The sequence below is a fragment of the Callithrix jacchus genome, chromosome 11, assembly GCF_049354715.1.
Source record: "Callithrix jacchus isolate 240 chromosome 11, calJac240_pri, whole genome shotgun sequence".
Classification (NCBI taxonomy): Eukaryota; Metazoa; Chordata; class Mammalia; order Primates; family Cebidae; genus Callithrix; species Callithrix jacchus.
In genome coordinates this window covers 13,064,164-13,081,712 of record NC_133512.1, presented here as the reverse complement: position 1 = coordinate 13,081,712, position 17,549 = coordinate 13,064,164, and the positions used below count along the sequence as shown (strand labels likewise).

The window sequence follows — 17,549 nt, the reverse complement described above, 5'->3', positions numbered from 1 at the left end:
AAGGATGCCCTCTCTCACCACTCCTATTCAATATAGGAAGTTCTAGCCAGAGCAATCAGGCAAGAAAAAGAAATAAAGGGTATTCAAATAGGAAAGGTGGAAATCAAATTGTCTCTATTTGCAGACGACATGACTGTATATTTAGAAGACCCCATCATCTCAGCCCAAAATCTCCTGAAACTGATAAGCGACTTCAGCAAAGCCTCAGGATATAAAATCAATGTGCAAAAATCACAAGCATTCGTCTACACCAATAGCAGACTTAAAGAGAGCCAAATCAAGAACGAACTGCCATTCACAATTGCTACAAAGAGAATAAAATACCTTGGAATACAACTCACAAGGAACGTAAAGGACTTCTTCAAGGAGAACTACAAACCACTGCTCAACAAAATAAAAGAGGACACAAACAGATGGAGAAACATTCCATGTTCATGGTTAGGAAGAATCAGTATCGTGAAAATGACCATACTGCCCAAAGTAATTTACAGATTCAATGCTATCCCCATCAAGCTACCAATGACCTTCTTCACAGAACTGGAAAAAACCATCTTAAACTTCATATGGAACCAAAAGAGAGCCCACATAGCCAAGTCAATTCTAAGCAAAAAGAACAAAGCAGGAGGCATCACACTACCGGACTTCAAACTATACTACAAAGCTACAGTTATCAAAACAGCATGGTAGTAGTACCAAAACAGAGATACAGACCAATGGAACAGAGCAGAGGCCTCGAAGACAACACATCTACAACCATCTGATCTTTGACAAACCTGACAAAAACAAGCAATGGGGAAAGGAGTCCCTGTTTCATAAATGGTGTTGGGAAAACTGGCTAGCCACATGCACAAAGCAGAAACTGGACCCCTTCCTGACACCTCACACTAAAATTAACACCAGATGGATTAAAGACTTAAACATAAGACCTAACACCATAAAAACCCTAGAAGAAAATCTAGGCAAAACCATTCAGGACATAGGCATGGGCAAGGACTTTATGACCAAAACACCAAGAGCATTGGCAACAAAAGCCAAAATAGACAAATGGGACCTAATCAAACTCCACAGCTTCTGCACGGCAAAAGAAACAGTCATTAGAGTGAATCGGCAACCAACAGAATGGGAAAAAATTTTTGCAGTCTACCCATCTGACAAAGGGCTGATATCCAGAATCTACAAATAACTAAAACAAATGTAAAAGAAAAAAACAAACAAGCCCATTCAAAAGTGGGCGAAGGATATGAACAGACACTTTACAAAGGAAGACATACATGAGGCCAACAAACATAGAAAAAATGCTCATCATCAATGGTCATTAGAGAAATGCAAATCAAAACTACACTGAGATACCATCTCACGCCAGTTAGAATGGGAATCATTAAAAAATCTGGAGACAACAGATGCTGGAGAGGATGTGGAGAAATAGAAACACTTTTACACTGCTGGTGGGAGTGTAAATTAATTCAACCATTGTGGAAGACAGTGTGGCGACTCCTCAAGGACCTAGAAAGAGAAATTCCATTTGACCCAGCAATCCCATTACTGGGTATATATCCAAAGGATTATAAATCGTTCTACTATAAGAACACATGCACACGAATGTTCACTGCAGCACTGTTTACAATAGCAAAGACCTGGAACCAACCCAAATGCCCATCAATGATAGACTGGACAGGGAAAATGTGGCACATATACACCATGGAATACTATGCAGCCATCAAAAATGATGAGTTTGTGTCCTTTGTAGGGACATGGATGAACCTGGAGACCATCATTTGCAGCAAACTGACACAAGAACAGAAAATCAAACACCACATGTTCTCACTCACAGGCAGGTGTTGAAAAATGAGAACACATGAACACAGGGAGGGGAACATCACACACTGGGGTCTGTCGGGGGGGGGTGAACAGGGGAGGGACAGCAGGGGGTTGGGAGTTGGGCAGAGATAGCATGGGGGGAAATGCCAGATATAGGTGATGGGGAGGAAGGCAGCAAATCACACTGCCATGTGTGTACCTATGCAACAATCTTGCATGTCCTTCACATGTACCACAAAACCTAAAATGCAATTTAAAAAAGAGAAATAAATAAATATATAAATGTAAACTTCACAATTAAAAGGCAGAAACTGGCCAAGCGTGGTGGCTCACGCCTATAATCCCAGCACTTTAGGAGGCCGAGGCAGGTGGTTCACGAGGTCAAGAGATCGAGACCATCCTAGTCAACATGGTGAAACCCCGTCTCTACTAAAGACAGAAAAATTAGCTGGGTGTGTTGGCGCACATCCATAGTCTCAGCTACTCAGGAGGCTGAGGCAGGAGAACTGCTTTAAGCCGGGAGGCAGAGGTTGTGCTAAGCCAAGATTGCACCACTGCACTCCAGCCTGGTGACAGAGCAAGATTCGGTCTCAAAAACAAACAAACAAAAGGCAGAAACTGTCAGACTACATAAAAAAGCAAGCTATAACAAAATGTTGTTTATAAAACATTAAGTTTAAAACTTCAGACATGTTGAAAGATATATCATGCAAACACGCAGCGTAAGAAAGTGGGGTAACTGGGCATGGCTGCTTGCTCATGCCTGTAACCCCAGCTTCTCAGGAGACTGAGGCTGGAGGATTACTGAGGCCAGGAGCTTGATACCAGCTGGGCAACACAGTGAGACCCCCATCTCTAAAAAAAAAAAAAAACAAAACACACACACACACACGTATTCCCAGCTACCTGGGAGGCTGAGGCAGAAGACCGCTTGAGCCTAAGAGTTCAAGACTGCAATGAATTATGATTGTGCTACTGCTCTGGTGACAGAGCGAGACTCAGTCTCAAAAACAATCAATCAAACAGGCCTCCCTCTCACCTGGGCGACAGAGCGAGACTCTAGCAGTTGCCTAAGTCTCTAAAGTAAAAAAGGAACACAGTGTGGCTATACTAATATCAGACAAGAGATTGGGACAAGAAGTGTTACTAGAAAAAAAGACTATCATTTCATAATGAAAAAGATTCATTTCAAGACTTTATGGGCTGGGTGCAGTGGCTCACATCTGTAATTCCAGGACTTTGGGAGGTCAAGGTGGGCGGATCACCTGAGGTCAGGAGTTCAAGACCAGGCTGGCTAAAATGATGAAACCCCATCTCTACTACAAATACAAAAATTAGCTGGGTGTGGTAGCACAGAGCTGTAATTCCAGCTACTCAGAAGGCTGAGACAGAAAAATAGATTCAACCCAGAGGTAGAGGTTGCAGTGAGCCAAAATCTTGCCACTGCACTCCAGCCTGGATGACAAGAGCAAGCCTCCATCTTAAAAAAAAAAAAATTATGATCCTAAATGTGTATGTACTCAACAACAGAGCTTCAAAATACATGAAGCCAAAAACTAACTACAGGGAAATACAATTCCAAAATAATAACTAGAGAACTTAACACCCTCTCTCAGTAACTGACAGAATCAGCTGGATGCAGTGGCTCATGCCTGTAATCCCAGCACTTTGGGAAGCCAAGGTGGCTTTATGCCAGGTGTTCAAGACCACCCTGGACAACATACTAAGACATTGACTGTATAAAAACTTTTTAAAAAATTACCCAGGGCAGGGTGCAATGGCTCACACCTGTAATCCCAGCATTTTGAGAGGCCAAGGCAGGCAGATCACTTGAGGTCAAGAATTTGAGAAGCCTGGCCAACATGTTGAAACCTCATCTCACTAAAAATACAAAAATTAACCAAGCATAGTGGTGGGCACCAATAACTGCAGCTACCTGGGAGGCTGAGGCAGGAGAATCTCTTGAACCCAGGAGGCAGAGGATGTAGTGAGCCAAGATTGAGCCACCGCACCCCAGCCCAGGCAAAAGAGTGAGACTCCATCTCAGTAAATAAATAAATAAAGCAACCATTATATCTGGAGGGAATTCTTGTCCAGCAAGAGGTTTCCAACCTGAGTGGGGGGTGCGCAAGAAGAAAATGAGACAGACAGCTGGGGTCAGGAGGGCCGAGAGAGATAGTGCTCTCACGGGCAATTTTATTCTTCCAAGGCTCAGAATATATACATTCTCAAGATCTCACTGATGTCAAGTATCTAAATCAGAAGTTCCATACAATAAATTGACAGCTAAACAATAAGTGGCTATAGAAGACAATAATATCTTTGGTGCTCAAAAATATGTTTATGTAGCAAGAAACATTGTTCCTCATGAGTGCAGGACCACCTGGTTTCGTCCATCTAGTTATCTTTTAGCTAGATTCTCCTCATTTTTTGTCCCTGGCTTCCTTATCTCGACTTCCGTCTGTCAGGGGATACTGCTTCTGGGCTCAATCTCCCGTATTGTGAAATCTGCTCTGCAAGTTTTCACACAGGGGGGCTCCCAACAATTATAAAATCAAAAATAAAATGTTTAGGCCAGGCGAGGTGGCTCACGCCTGCAATCCCAATGCTTTGGGAGGCCCAGGTGGGTGGATCACCTGAGATCAGGAGTTCAAGACCAACATGACCAACATGGAGAAACCCCATCTCTATTAAAAATACAAAATTATTTTGTATTTTTTGCCAGGCATGGTGATGCATGCCTGCAATCCCAGCTACTTGAGAGACTGAGGCAGGAGAATCAATTGAACCCAGGAGGCAGAGGTTGCGGTGAGGCAAGATCGCGCCATTGCACTCCAGCCTGGGAAACAAGAGCAAAACCCTGTCTCAAAATTTAAAAATTCAGCAATTCTATTATTAGGTATTCCAAAAGAAATGAAAACACGTTCATACAACGACTCATCCACAAATGTTCACAGAAGCTTTTTCAGAATACAAGCTAGAAACTAAATCTCCAACAAATGCATAAACAAATCACAGCATAAACAAATAACAAAATATTACTCAGCAACTGATCTATTCAGCAACATGGATGAATCTCAAAAACATCATGGTGAGTAAAGTGATCCTTGCACAAAAGAATATATACTATATGAATTCATCTGCATGAAATCCTAGAATGAACGAAACTATGCTGGAAAAAAAAAAATCAAAACAGTAGTACCTTGGAGGAAAGACTTGCTAAAGGGCCTAAGGGAATTTTCTCAGTGATGGTAGGTAATGTTTTATTTCTTGGTAGGGGTTTCAGTTATGTAGGAGTATACATTTGTCAAAATTTAGATAATGTTCACTAAAGATATGTGTATTTGTCCAGGCGCAGTGGCTCACGCCTATAATACCAACACTTTGGCAGGCTAAGACAGAAGGATTGCTTAAGCCCAGGAATTCACAACCAGCCTGGGCAACACAGCGAGACCTCACCTCCACGAAAAATAAAAAAAGTCAAGCCTGCAATCCCAGCACTTTGGGAGGCCGAGGCGGGTGGATCACTAGCTCAAAAGATCGAGACCATCCTGGTCAACATGGTGAAACCCCGTCTCTACTAAAAATACAAAAAATTAGCTGGGCATGGGGGCGTGTGCCTGTAATCCCAGCTACTCAGGAGGCTGAGGCAGGAGAATTGCCTGAACCCAGGAGGCGGAGGTGGCGGTGAGCCGAGATCGCGCCATTGCACTCCAGCCTGGGTAACAAGAGTGAAACTCCATCTCAAAAATAAATAAAAAATTCGCTGGGCATGGCAGCATTCTCTTGTAGTCCTAGCTACTCAGGAGGCTGAGATGGGAAGATCATTTGAGTCTGGGAAGTCAAGGTTGCAGTGTGTCATGATTGCACCACCATACTCCAGTCTATGTGAGAGAGACCCTGTTTTAAAAAACAAACAAAAAAAGTGTACATTTCATTGTTACATAATTTTACATCAAAAGAAAACTGTTAATGTCCATCAAGGAAAGACTGGTGACACAGATACACCATGGAATACTACGCAGCCATAAAAAACGATGAGTTTATGTCCTTTGCAAGGACATGGATGAAGCTAGAAACCATCATTCTCAGCAAACTAACACAAGAACAGAAAACCAAACACCGCATGTTCTCACTCATACATGCATGTTGAACCATGAAAACACATGGACACAGGGAGGGGAAACATCACACACTGGGGCCTGTTGAGGGGTGGGGGACTAGGGGAGGGATAGCATTAGGACAAATACCTAATGTAGATGACGGGTTGATGGGTGCAGCAAATGACCACGGCACATGTACCCTATGTAACAAACCTACACGTTCTGCACATGTATCCCAGAACTTAAAGTATAATAAAAAAGAAAGCAAGCTATAAGCAAATATTGAACCCTAGTTAATGACATGCATGCTGACGTATTTAGATCAAAGTGAAGCAATGTCTGCAATTTACTGGGGAATCCATCAGAAAAATAAAATGGGTTGATGGGTAGGCAGAGTGATAAACAGATGCTAGATATGGGATAAAACAAGTATAGCCAACATTAGTGGCAGAATCTAGGAGGTGGGTGTGCAAGTACTCACTGTAAATTCTTTCAACTTCGGTGTATTCAAAACTTTTCATAAAAAAATAATGGAGGTGGGAGAATGGGCTGGAAAAAGCAGACACAGAGGCTACACATTCCTCTTTCAAGGAAGACAGGCAATACTTGAACCTGAACTTGGCCAGGCGCGGTAGCTACGCCTGTAGTCCCAACACTTTGGAAGGTCGAAGTGGGCGGATCATGAGGTCAAGAGACCAAGACCATCCTGGCCAACACAGTGAAACCCCATCTCTACTAAAAATACAAAAATTGTTGGGCGTGGTGATACGTACCTGTAGTCCCAGTTACTAGGGAGGCTGAGGCAGGAGAATCACTTGAACCTGAGAGGCAGAGGTTGCAGTGAGCCGAGATTGAGCCACTGCACTCCAGCCTGACAACAAAACAAGACTCTGTCTCAAAAAAAGAAAAAAGAAAGAAAGAAAGGAACCTGCAATCAGCCTGACATTCAATGTGCACAGGCAGGTGGGCTTTGGTTGCAGTCTATACCCAATTAGACGCACCTAATGGCAGTAATAAATCAGCCAGACATAATCAGACCTAGGGTATCTTCTGACGTGTGACAGAAAGTCAACACGCACCAGAACTGACAGACCTGATCAAGGTATCTCACTAAGAACATGTACCCCACCGTGTAAACCAACAAGGGAAACATTCAGTTTCCACACCTGACCAGAGAGCTCATGGTGACAACACACAGGAAGCAAATTTGATTTCTTGGAAAAAAAAAAACCTGCATGAAATTTTAAACTACAGAATGGACATAAATATTTAAATAAAGGCTTCTCGCTTTTTCTTCTCCAAGGTGCAAGTAACAACATATGTGAAATGGTATCTCCTACTCCTCACTAGGTTTCCCTTAAGTAAGAACAGTAACACCACGGGTTTAGGCTGACCAGTCTTCTCACTTTCAGAAAAGTGAAAAGCCTCCTTGGGTTACAAGACTCACCATCCTAAGCTGCAAACAAAAGCCCAAATTCCATGTTCCTCCTATGCATATTAAAGGGGATCACTTTCATTGCACACACGTCTAATGCCTGTGATCAAATGCCCTAATTCTTAACATAATCCAAGCAAAAAGTTGTTACTGTTTGGGCACACTTGGGAGAAAAAGAAAAATGTCACATTTTTGGCACAGACACAGGGCTAACAAAAAAATTTCCTATTTCTACTAAAAAAAAAAAAAAAAAAAAATTGAGTGGTTCCACTGAGAAATCCAAATGTAAACTCCCTCAGACCTGCAGAATCCTTTCAAGAGCAGCTGCTGTTCTTGATTGAGGGTAAGAAAGCCAAGGAGCACAAAGTGCCCTAACAAAGATCCACTGTCCACAAGGACACAGCGATGCACACAGAGGACACGGCTGGGCTCACTGTTCCCCCCATAGATCCAGAGTACAAAGCCTGTCCCAGGTGAAATGAATGACAACCCTCACTGTGCCAGCTCCCAAAACACCACACACATTCTCCCAACCACCAAGAGTGTGCTGTGATTTACGGTCTGCATATAACACAGTGAAGGTTGTCCTGTCCCTCTGAGCAGCTCTTCCATGCCCATGTTGACCATGTAGACTTGGTCCTCAGAACTCACCCCAGAGACCCTAAGGCAGCCAGCAGATGAGGTCAGAATGACTAGTAACATAAGGCTTGCTACTCTTCTGTCTTGATGAGTTACTACTGCACTCCTATATACAAACAAACTGAACTCCAGGATTTGGTTCAAAATCCCCTGGTGCATTAGCCTTCTTTGGCTGCCAGGACTAAGTACTACAGATTTCAGTGGCTTCAATAATAGAAACATACTGTCTCAGAGTCTAGACGCTGGAAGCCCAAGATCAAGGTAAACACAAGGTGGTTTCTCCTGAGGACTCTCTCCTTGGCTTGCAGATGCCTATCTTCTTCATATGTCCGCAAACGATCATTTATTTTATTTTATTTTATTTTTTTAAAGAGGGTTTCGCCATGTTGGTCAGGCTGGTCTTGAACTCCCGACTTTAGGTGATCCACCCACCTTGGCCTCCAAAGTGCATGAATTACAGGCGTGAGCCACCACGCCCTGTCTGATCATTTCTTTATCTCTGTGTCCTAATATCTTCTTATAAGGACATCAGTCAGATTGGATTAGAACCCACCAAATTACCTCATTTTACCTTAATCACTTCCTTAAAGACTCCATCTCCAGGCCAGGCACAGTGGCTCACACCTGTAATCCCAGCACTCTGGGAGGCCAAGGTGGGCAGATCACAAGGTCAGGAGTTCGAAACCAGCCTGACCAACATGGTGAAACCCTGTCTCTACTAAAAATAGAAAAATTAGCTGAGCATGGTAGCACATGCCTGTAATTCCAGCTACTCAGGAGGCTAAGGCAGGAGAATTGCTTGAACCCAGGAGGCAGAGGTTGCAGTGAGCTGAGCTACTGCGCTCCAGCCTGGGCAACACAGCGAGACTCTGTCTCAAAAAAAAAAAAAAAAAGACTCCATCTCCAAATACAGTCACATCCCTGAGGTCCAGGAGGTGAGGGCTTCAGCACATGACTCTGAGGGGATTCAGCATACAGACAGGAAAACAGGGATGAGGAGAAGTGCACACGAAACTGCCCACACATGGGCACAGGAGCGTCATTACATGGTTTTTTTTTCTTTACATTTGCTTTTAAAGTTTTCATTAAGGTTTTCCTGATCACTCTTACCAAAGCCTGCTTCCTCCATCTATTTCCAGGCTGCATTTCCCACCCTGAGGCCACAGGCTCACCTTACACAGTTCAGTCTCCAGCATCTGTGTCTGACACCGTTGGTGCTAACGAACAGTAGTTTAATGGGTCAAGTGAACGCATGATGCAGAACACCTCCGGTGGCTTCAAGTGCATACAGAACCAACACCAAACTCCCCAGCCCAAGGCCCTCGCAGGACTAGGAGGCCCATTCCACCTCTTCTCTATTTCTGAACTGCAGGACACAGTCCCAGTCCCAACCTGTCTGGAAGTGGCTGCTGCCTGCTCCCTGTGTCTTCTGACATCCTAGATCTCCCCTTACTCTCCCATTTTAGGTATAAGTGACCTACTTTCCTAAGTGCAACATCCCTAACCCTCTTCTTGGTACGCTATGCATGTAACGGGCAAGCATGACCTAGTTATCTCATTAAAAACATGTATCGCACCATGTAAACCAACAAGTAAATAGAGGATGATTTAAACGCTGAACAGTTAGATTTATAGGACTTAATCATGACCATGTATTTACACTGCTGAGTGACCAGCAGGGGGCACTGCTGATGGAAATGAAGAAACTGGAAGATCAAGAGTAAGCGCCCGAGCGGGGCAGATTGCAGGTGCCCTTCTCATGTGCAGAGAGTAGCCCTTCACTGCAATACTACTGCTAAAAGAAATGTTTTGCTTTATACTATCTTCCTCTGAAGGGGTGCTCTGAGCAGCCCTCGAAGGTTCTGATGTGCTTTCTGAATCTAAATTATGACAGAATCTGACTCTATGTTGAAAATTAATAAATACATACTATGTAAATGGTAACTCCTCAAGACAGAAGAGTAACCAGCCTTATGTTGCCAATAGTGGCCTCATCTACTGGCTGCCTTAGGTTCTCTGCTGGGCACCTCCTGCCAGCTTCTCCAGCCTCCTGACCCTGAGTTACCAAGCTGCCATCCAAAAATCGCTGTGCTAGCTACCCAAGAGGAAAGATAAAACAAAACACAGCAGGTCCAATTCACCTTCTTAACCCAAGTATGGCTTGGGACAGTTATAGAGTCCGTTTAGTGGGTCATGACCACCAGGGGTTTTTTTGTTTGTTTTGAGGCAGAGTCTCACTCTGTCACCCAGGCTGGAGTGCAGTGGCACGATCTCGGCTCACTGCAACCTCCACCACCCGGGTTCAAGAGATATTCCTGCCTCAGCCTCACAGGTAGCTGGAGTTAGAGGCACCCACACCACACACCAGCTAATTTTTGTATTTTTCATAGAGATGGGGTTTCACCATGTTGGCCAGACTGGTTTCAAACTCCTGACCTCAGGTGATCTGCCTGCCTTAGCCTCTCAAAGTGCTGGGATTACAGGTGTGAGCCACTGCGCCCAGCCATGACCATCAGTTTTAATGGAAAAAAAAAAAAACAATTAAAAAATCAGACCGTTAAAGTAAACTTTCATTTCAGTTATACAGACACACATTTGTGTCCACATCAGGTCAGCATGGAGAAGGTATGGCTTTCTGGCGCCTGCACTGACCAAATGTGAAAAGGTGCTGGTCCAATCCTGACACGTTTCAGTTCTCCGCAGACACCATCCAACAATGACTACAGCAGCTAATAGCTCAGTGCCTGTAACCTAGGGGATCTTTTCCTCTCCACTTCTTATTATGGAAATTTTCAAAAATACACAAAAGTAGATGGAAGAATGTATAACCATTACCGAAGCATTCAGCTATTCCCTTTATTTTTACTTTTAGTAAAGCAAACCCCAGAAATCAAATGATTTCACCTCCCAATATCTCAGTATACACGCCTATCAGATGAGAACTTAATTATCATACCCAACAAAATAAATCATTTATTATTATTTAACATCTAGTCCTACATTTCTAGGGAACTTTACAACCTTTTGCTGTTTTTGTTTTTTTTTCTCTTGAGACATGTCTTGCTGTCACTCAGGCGGTGGCACAATCACGGCTCACTGCAGCCTCAACCTCCTGGGCTCAAATGATCTTCCCCCTTCAGCGTCCCAAGAAGCTGGAACTACAGGCAGGCACAACCATGCTCAGCTAATTTTCTTATTTTTTGTAGAGATAGGGTGTCACTGTGTTATCTAGGCTGGTCTCAAATTCCTGGGCTCAGGTGATCCTCCCACTTCAGCCTCCCAAAGTGCAGGGATTACAGGCACAGCTACGGCACTCAGCCTATAAACTTTTTCTACCTTAAACAACACAAATAAACTAGATCAATGCAAAAATGTTTAACTTTGCTCAGTTTGCAATCATAGCCACCTGGTGGAGCAACCTAAGACCAGAGGCAGCAGAGAAGCCAAGACCCACAAGGTTAAGGTCACAAGATGTTTTTTTGGGGGGGGTGGGGGGGAGGGGGGAGAGACAGAGTCTTACCCTGCTGCCCAGGCTGGAGTGCAGTGGCATCTCAACCCACTGCAACCTCTGCCTCCTGGGTTCAAGCGATTCTCCTGCCTCAGCCTCCTGAGTAGCTGGGACTATAGTCACATGCCACCACACTTAGCTAATTTTTGTATTTTTAGTAGAGATGGAGTCTCACCATGTTGGCCAGGCTGGTCTTGAACTTTTAGCTTCAAGTGATCCTCCCGCCTCGGCCTCCCAAAGTGCTAGGATCACAGGCTTAAGCCAGCACGCCCAGCTCTGAGAAGATGGCTTTTTCAGACTGTGATCTGAGTATAAAAATACACGCATGGCCGGGCGCGGTGGCTCACACCTGTAATCCCAGCACTTTGGGAGGCCGAGGCAGGTGGATCACGAGGTCGAGATCGAGACCATCCTGGTCAACATGGTGAAACCCCATCTCTACTAAAAATACAAAAAAATTAGCTGGGCATGGTAGCATGTGCCTGTAATCCCAGCCACTCAGGAGGCTGAGGCAGGAGAATTGCCTGAACCCAGGAGGCGGAGGTTGCGGTGAGCCGAGATGATCGTGCCATTGCACTCCAGCCTGGGTAACAAGAGCGCAACTCCGTCTCAAAAAAAAAAAAAAAATACACAACCCAACTTAAGTGTACATCCAAGTTTCTTATGAAAAGGAATTACTTCTTGACAGAATTGTACCACAGTGCACAGAACACATGTCCATACTGTAGGTAGGAACCTTATACTCCAAACCCCAAAACAGGACTTGTAGGCTAAAAAGTACCACTCTGCAGACATCAGGACAGAAGGGCAGCCCCAAGTGGTCACTTCTCCCCAGGGCCCACGCCTTTAATGGCCAGTGGACTTTTCTATCAACACACTCATTCTTTCAGAGGTACCCACGACTGATCCATCTCCCCATCACCTCCTGGGGCCACAAGCTCTTCCTGCATCCCCATCACCCAGTGAGTTTCACAGGACAAAAGAGGGGCTCAACAGACATTTTTTAAATGAACATGGCCCACTTGAGGAAACCCAGGTGTACAATTATCATAACCACATGTGCCGAGGTGGCTTGAGAAAGGGCAGTGCTACACCGGGACCAAATTTCCATGAAACGCACTTCAGTCCATCAGTTCTCTGCCAACTCACTGATTCCTGCATCCTGAGGAAAATGGGCCGTGGTAGAACAAGCCTGAATCACTGCTTGGCAAGACACCAAGACAAGTGACTGAGACCTAAAACAAAACAAAACAAAAGGCCCACCTGGGCTCAAGTGATCCTCCTGCTTCAGCCTCCCAAGCAGCTGAGACTACAGGTGAATACCACTGCACCTGGCTAATTTCTGTATTTTTTGTTGCCCATGCTGGTCTCAAACTCCGCTTGCCTCAGCCTCCCAAAGTGCTGGATTACAATCAGGAGCTGCCATGCCCAGCCTAATTCTGCATTTTTTAAAGGAGCTAACTTAGAAGAATTTAAATGTCCAAATTGTACTTTCATAAAACTATTGTCATCACTTCTGCTATTTATATCTGAATTTGTGTGTAAGTTTACAGCAGGTATTTTTGGTTAATTTACCTTAATGATAATGATTTAACTACCAAAATTCTTAAGCTAGAGGTGGCCTCACACGGTATGTGGGAACCGAGCAGGAAGGTTCTGCCAGCTTGTAATTGGCAGAGTACACAAGGTAAAGTGTGTTAAGTCATGACCTGCAAAAGAATCCATGCCCCAAAGCTCCTTGTCTGGCTTGTCTACAGAAAACAAGCTAAGACAAGTGGTGGAATACAGAGAAAAACACAAAACTCCTGGCTTAAGCAACCACATAACAATTATCTCCTCTAGTAGAGACAATGAAATTAATAACTAACCTTGTTTATGCCTGTATTTTTTCATTGCCCCCAAACTCACTCACTCTCTCTCTCTCTCTCTCCATATTGCTGGATGTTTCATGTTCTACCAAAGCTGACAGCTCCAGAAAAAAAAAAAAAATCACTCAATCCCATCCTTGCCTATCACACACAGGTAGATGAGCCATGTACTCCTTTAAGCGATTCACAGTGAGGTCATCAGTCCTCAGCACGCTCTTAGATCCCAGCATCCCGTAGAACAGATGGCTCAGTTCCCACAGCTCAGCATCATCCACAATCGGGCGTGATGGTCCCTTCTAAGCAGTCACACTGGGTTTGCACCTCTCTTTTCCAGCTAACTCCTTTTCCTCTGCTTGGCTCCTCCCTCTTCTGTGCGCAGCGCCCCTGTCTAGTCTAACGCCTGCAGGCTGAATCACTCACTATATTGAGCTACCTTCCAGTCTTAAAACATCTTTGTAGGTAACCGCAAATTATATTATGTTGCACCTAAATTAGACATGCATGGTCCCAACATGAAACAATGAGTTAAGAAAGTAGAGAAGCAGCACCACAGGACTCCCTGAAGGCCACCTGGCTACATTCTATTTCAAACAGGACTTTTAAATGGGGCACCTTGTCAAACAAGGTGGTATTTGTCAATTAAAGGACACTGCCCTACAGAGTACAGGGTAGTAAAATCATAGGACTTATCGAGGTCGGCTTTAAACTTGGGGATAAAAGTGAGAACACACACATCAAAAAGAAAATGATACCCAAGACGTGATTAGAAAGCATTTATTTGAAAAAGATAATTTTATTAAAATCCATTTTCCACTTTAATTATAGCTCAATCTACATCGTTTTTCCAGTCTTAAAATGTTTATTAACTACTGTACCCTTTTACTGTAATTAAAGCCACATTTTGTAAAACTACATAAACTGGGGTTTGACTATGAACTATGTCCTAAACTATGTCCTAAACATTGAACTATGTCCTAAATCCCACTGCCAAAAGTAGAGTCACTAAAATCAATTAATGGTTTTAGGTCTGAGTGATACTGGACGAGTGAGCTGGCCATGAGGTGAAGGCCACCCTTGCTTTTACTGGATATCCAAAAACGAAGTCCAGTGAGCAGCAAACGTCTCCACGTTAACCACACAGCCCACTGGCTCCAGTTCCAGCCCTGGACAGCTTTCTGGCCCCTCGCCGGGCCCACTTCCTCTGCAGCCCCAGGTCCCGACGCGCAGAGAAGGCCGTCTGGGGCCGAGGTTGGGGCGAGCCGCTGCCCGAGCCGGAGGAAAGGCGCGGCGCTTCCTGCCTGCCCGGCCGCGCAAGCCCACCTGACCATTGTCCGGGGTCTCGCCCTGCCCCGCCCCGCCCCTCCAGCGGGCTCGCCACCCCCGCCCGGGCCCCGAGGAACACCCGCCCACCCGACCCTGGCCCCCAACACAGCCGCCCGCCGACCCCCGCAGCAGGACGCGCCCGCATACGCTCACCTTCTTGCCCTTCTTGCCCTCCTCTTCCATATCGCCGCGTGCGGCTCCCGCGGCCCGCCCGGCCCGCCCCGGGAGCCCCGCCGCCAGCGGCAGCTACATGCTCGTCCCGGGCCCGCCGCCCCCGCGCTACAGGCGCCGCCCGCTAGCCGGGCCCCGAAGTCTCCGCCCCAGCCGCGCCCCGCACCCGCACTTCCGGGCCCGAGGGAGCCGGCCCCCAGCCCAGCGCAGGCCCCACCCGCCCCAGCGCAGGCCCCGCCCACAGTTGTCGTTCATCTTCACTTTCAAGCCCAAGGAAATCGGACCCGCGGGGATAAGTCCCCGCCCCTTCAGGGAGGACGGAGCCCGTTGGCCCCGCTCACGGCGAGAGCACCGCCCACAGGCTGAAGATCCTGCCCCTTCAGGACGGCCGGGAACGCGCCTGCCTTGCCCCGCCCCCAGCCCGCCCCGCGCCCTTCGGGAGAGCCGGAAACACTCCTACCCCCATCTCGCCTCTTCAGGGCCGCGAGAACGCACCTGTCCAGCCTCCAGTTCGCTCCGCCTCCTCAGCGCGCGCGACAGCGCGCGCGGGAGCAGCTGCAACTTTTTCAATTTGCCGCCATCTTTACGGCGGCCGACTTCCCAGCCTGCCTCGCGTTTCGGGAGGCGGAGCTCAGGCCTCTGAAAGGGGGCGGTGGCCGGCGGGAGGGGGCGTGGCCGGCAGATGGCGAAGGAGGGGCGAGAGGGGGCGGGCCCCCTTGAGGGGCGGGGCGTCCCGCCGTGAGTCTGGGTGCGGTGCCGTTTGCTTTTTTCTTGTGTCCCGTTTTATTTCCTGAGCCACAGGGAATCCCTTTTCTAATATTTCTGTGTTCTAAAGTCTCCTTGCTTTGGACAAACACATTCGGAAAGTAGAAATGCAACAACAAGGATGTACAGCCTCTATCAGAATAAAATCGCAGAACCTTACCGTCATCTGGCATAATTTACAAATTTTCCACATGAGGTCCCGGGAATGGATATTCGCCCAAAAACACACTGCAAATTGGAGTCACCAGCAGGTCTGCTATTTTGCCACTAAACCAACCTGCCAGTAAGGACTTTGTAGCACAACTAGAATGTAAACTGGTAACAAAGGGAACCAGTATTTGTCTCAACAGAATTTTTTTTTGACTCGGAGTCTCGCACTGTCGCCCAGGCTGGAGTGCAGTGGCGTGATCTCTGCTCACTGCAACCTCCGCCTCCGGGGTTCAAGCGATTCTCCTGCCTCAGCATCCTGAGTAGCTGGGATTACAGGTGCCCGCCACCACAGCCGGATAATTTTTTGTTTTTTTGGTAGAGACAGGATTTCACTATGTTGGCAGGCTGGTCTCAAACTCCTACTCCTGACCTCGTGATCCAGCCGTCTGGGCCTCTCAAAGTCCTAAGATTACAGGCGTGAGCCACTGCACGCGGCGCCTCAACTGATTTTTTTTTTTTTAAGTATTGGATACTGTACCAGTTGTCAGTGTATCGTCTCTCAGCTCCACATTCACTTCTCATTTCCTGCTCTGAGAACATGGAGCTGGGCCCTTTAAGCATTCCTCCTTTGCTGAAGACACAATGTTAAGGTCGTTAATGGGCCATACGCAGTGGCTCATGCCTGTAATCCCAGCACTTTAGGAAGCTGAAGCCGGCAGCTCACTTGAGGAGTTCAAGACCAGCCTGACCAACATGGTGAAACCTCATCTCTATTAAAAAACACAAAAAGCAGGTACTCAGAGGTTTTATTACCACCAGGCCTGCTTTACAAGAGCTTCTGAAAGAACATTACACATCGAAAGAAACAACCAGTATTAGCCTTTCTAAAAAATACCAAAAAGTAAAGAGCATCAACATAAAGAAGAATTTACATCAACGGAGGGATAAAACAGCCAGTTAACATCAAATGGCAGCAATCCTAAATTTAAATCGACTAAATCCCCCAATCAAAAGATACAGCCAAAACCCAACGGTATGCTACATCCAGATCACATGCAAGGATACACAAAGACTCAAAACAAAGGGATGGAGAAAGATTTGCCAACCAAATGGAAAGCCAAAATAAATAAATAAAAAGCAGGAGTTGCAATTCTCGCATCTGATAAAATAGATTTTAAAGCAACAAAGATATAGTGGTAAAAGGATCAATGCAACAATAAGAGCTAAGGATCCTAAAACCCAGATACATAGAGACTTAGACTCAATGAGACAGAAAATTAATAAGGATATCCAGGACTCGAACTCAGATCCATAACAAGTAAACAATAAATATTTATAGAGCTCTCCACTTTAAATACACAAAATATACATTCTTGTCAATACCACATCACACCTACTCATAGGTTTAAATGAAATATTGATTGGCCATTATTAATACTCATTTTTTAAAATAAAGCAACATTTCCGTTGTCTCTCCCTCTTTTTCTTCCTCTTTCTTCCTCTCCTTCACTCCTTTTTTCTTTCTTTCTTTCTCTCAAAAAAAAAAAAATCACAAAAATTAGCTGAGTGTGGTGGTGCACACCTGTAATCCCAACTACTTGGGAGGCTGAGGCAGTAAAAGCGCCTGAGCCCGGGAAGTAAGGTTACAGTGTGCCGAGATCGTGCCACTGCACTCCAGCCTGGGTGACAGAGTGAAACACTGTCACAAAAAACTGTGACCCAATCAAGGACAAAGGAGTTTCACATCCCCCTCACAACCAGATGACTTT

The 17,549-nt window shown here is 45.7% G+C and overlaps 1 protein-coding gene across 3 annotated transcripts in view; it reads right to left on the bottom strand.

Moving 5' to 3' along the window:
• The window catches only part of CCM2 (CCM2 scaffold protein), a 76,620-nt gene extending 61,609 nt beyond the window's left edge, over positions 1-15,011 (bottom strand). For all 3 annotated transcript variants that reach the window (XM_035253332.3, XM_035253334.3, XM_035253333.3), the window contains exon 1: positions 14,848-15,011. In XM_035253332.3, the coding sequence (XP_035109223.1) occupies positions 14,848-14,877 (30 nt within the window). In that variant the 5' untranslated portion in view covers positions 14,878-15,011. The remainder of the gene's footprint in view (positions 1-14,847) is intronic.
• Positions 15,012-17,549: the final 2,538 nt, after the last annotated feature.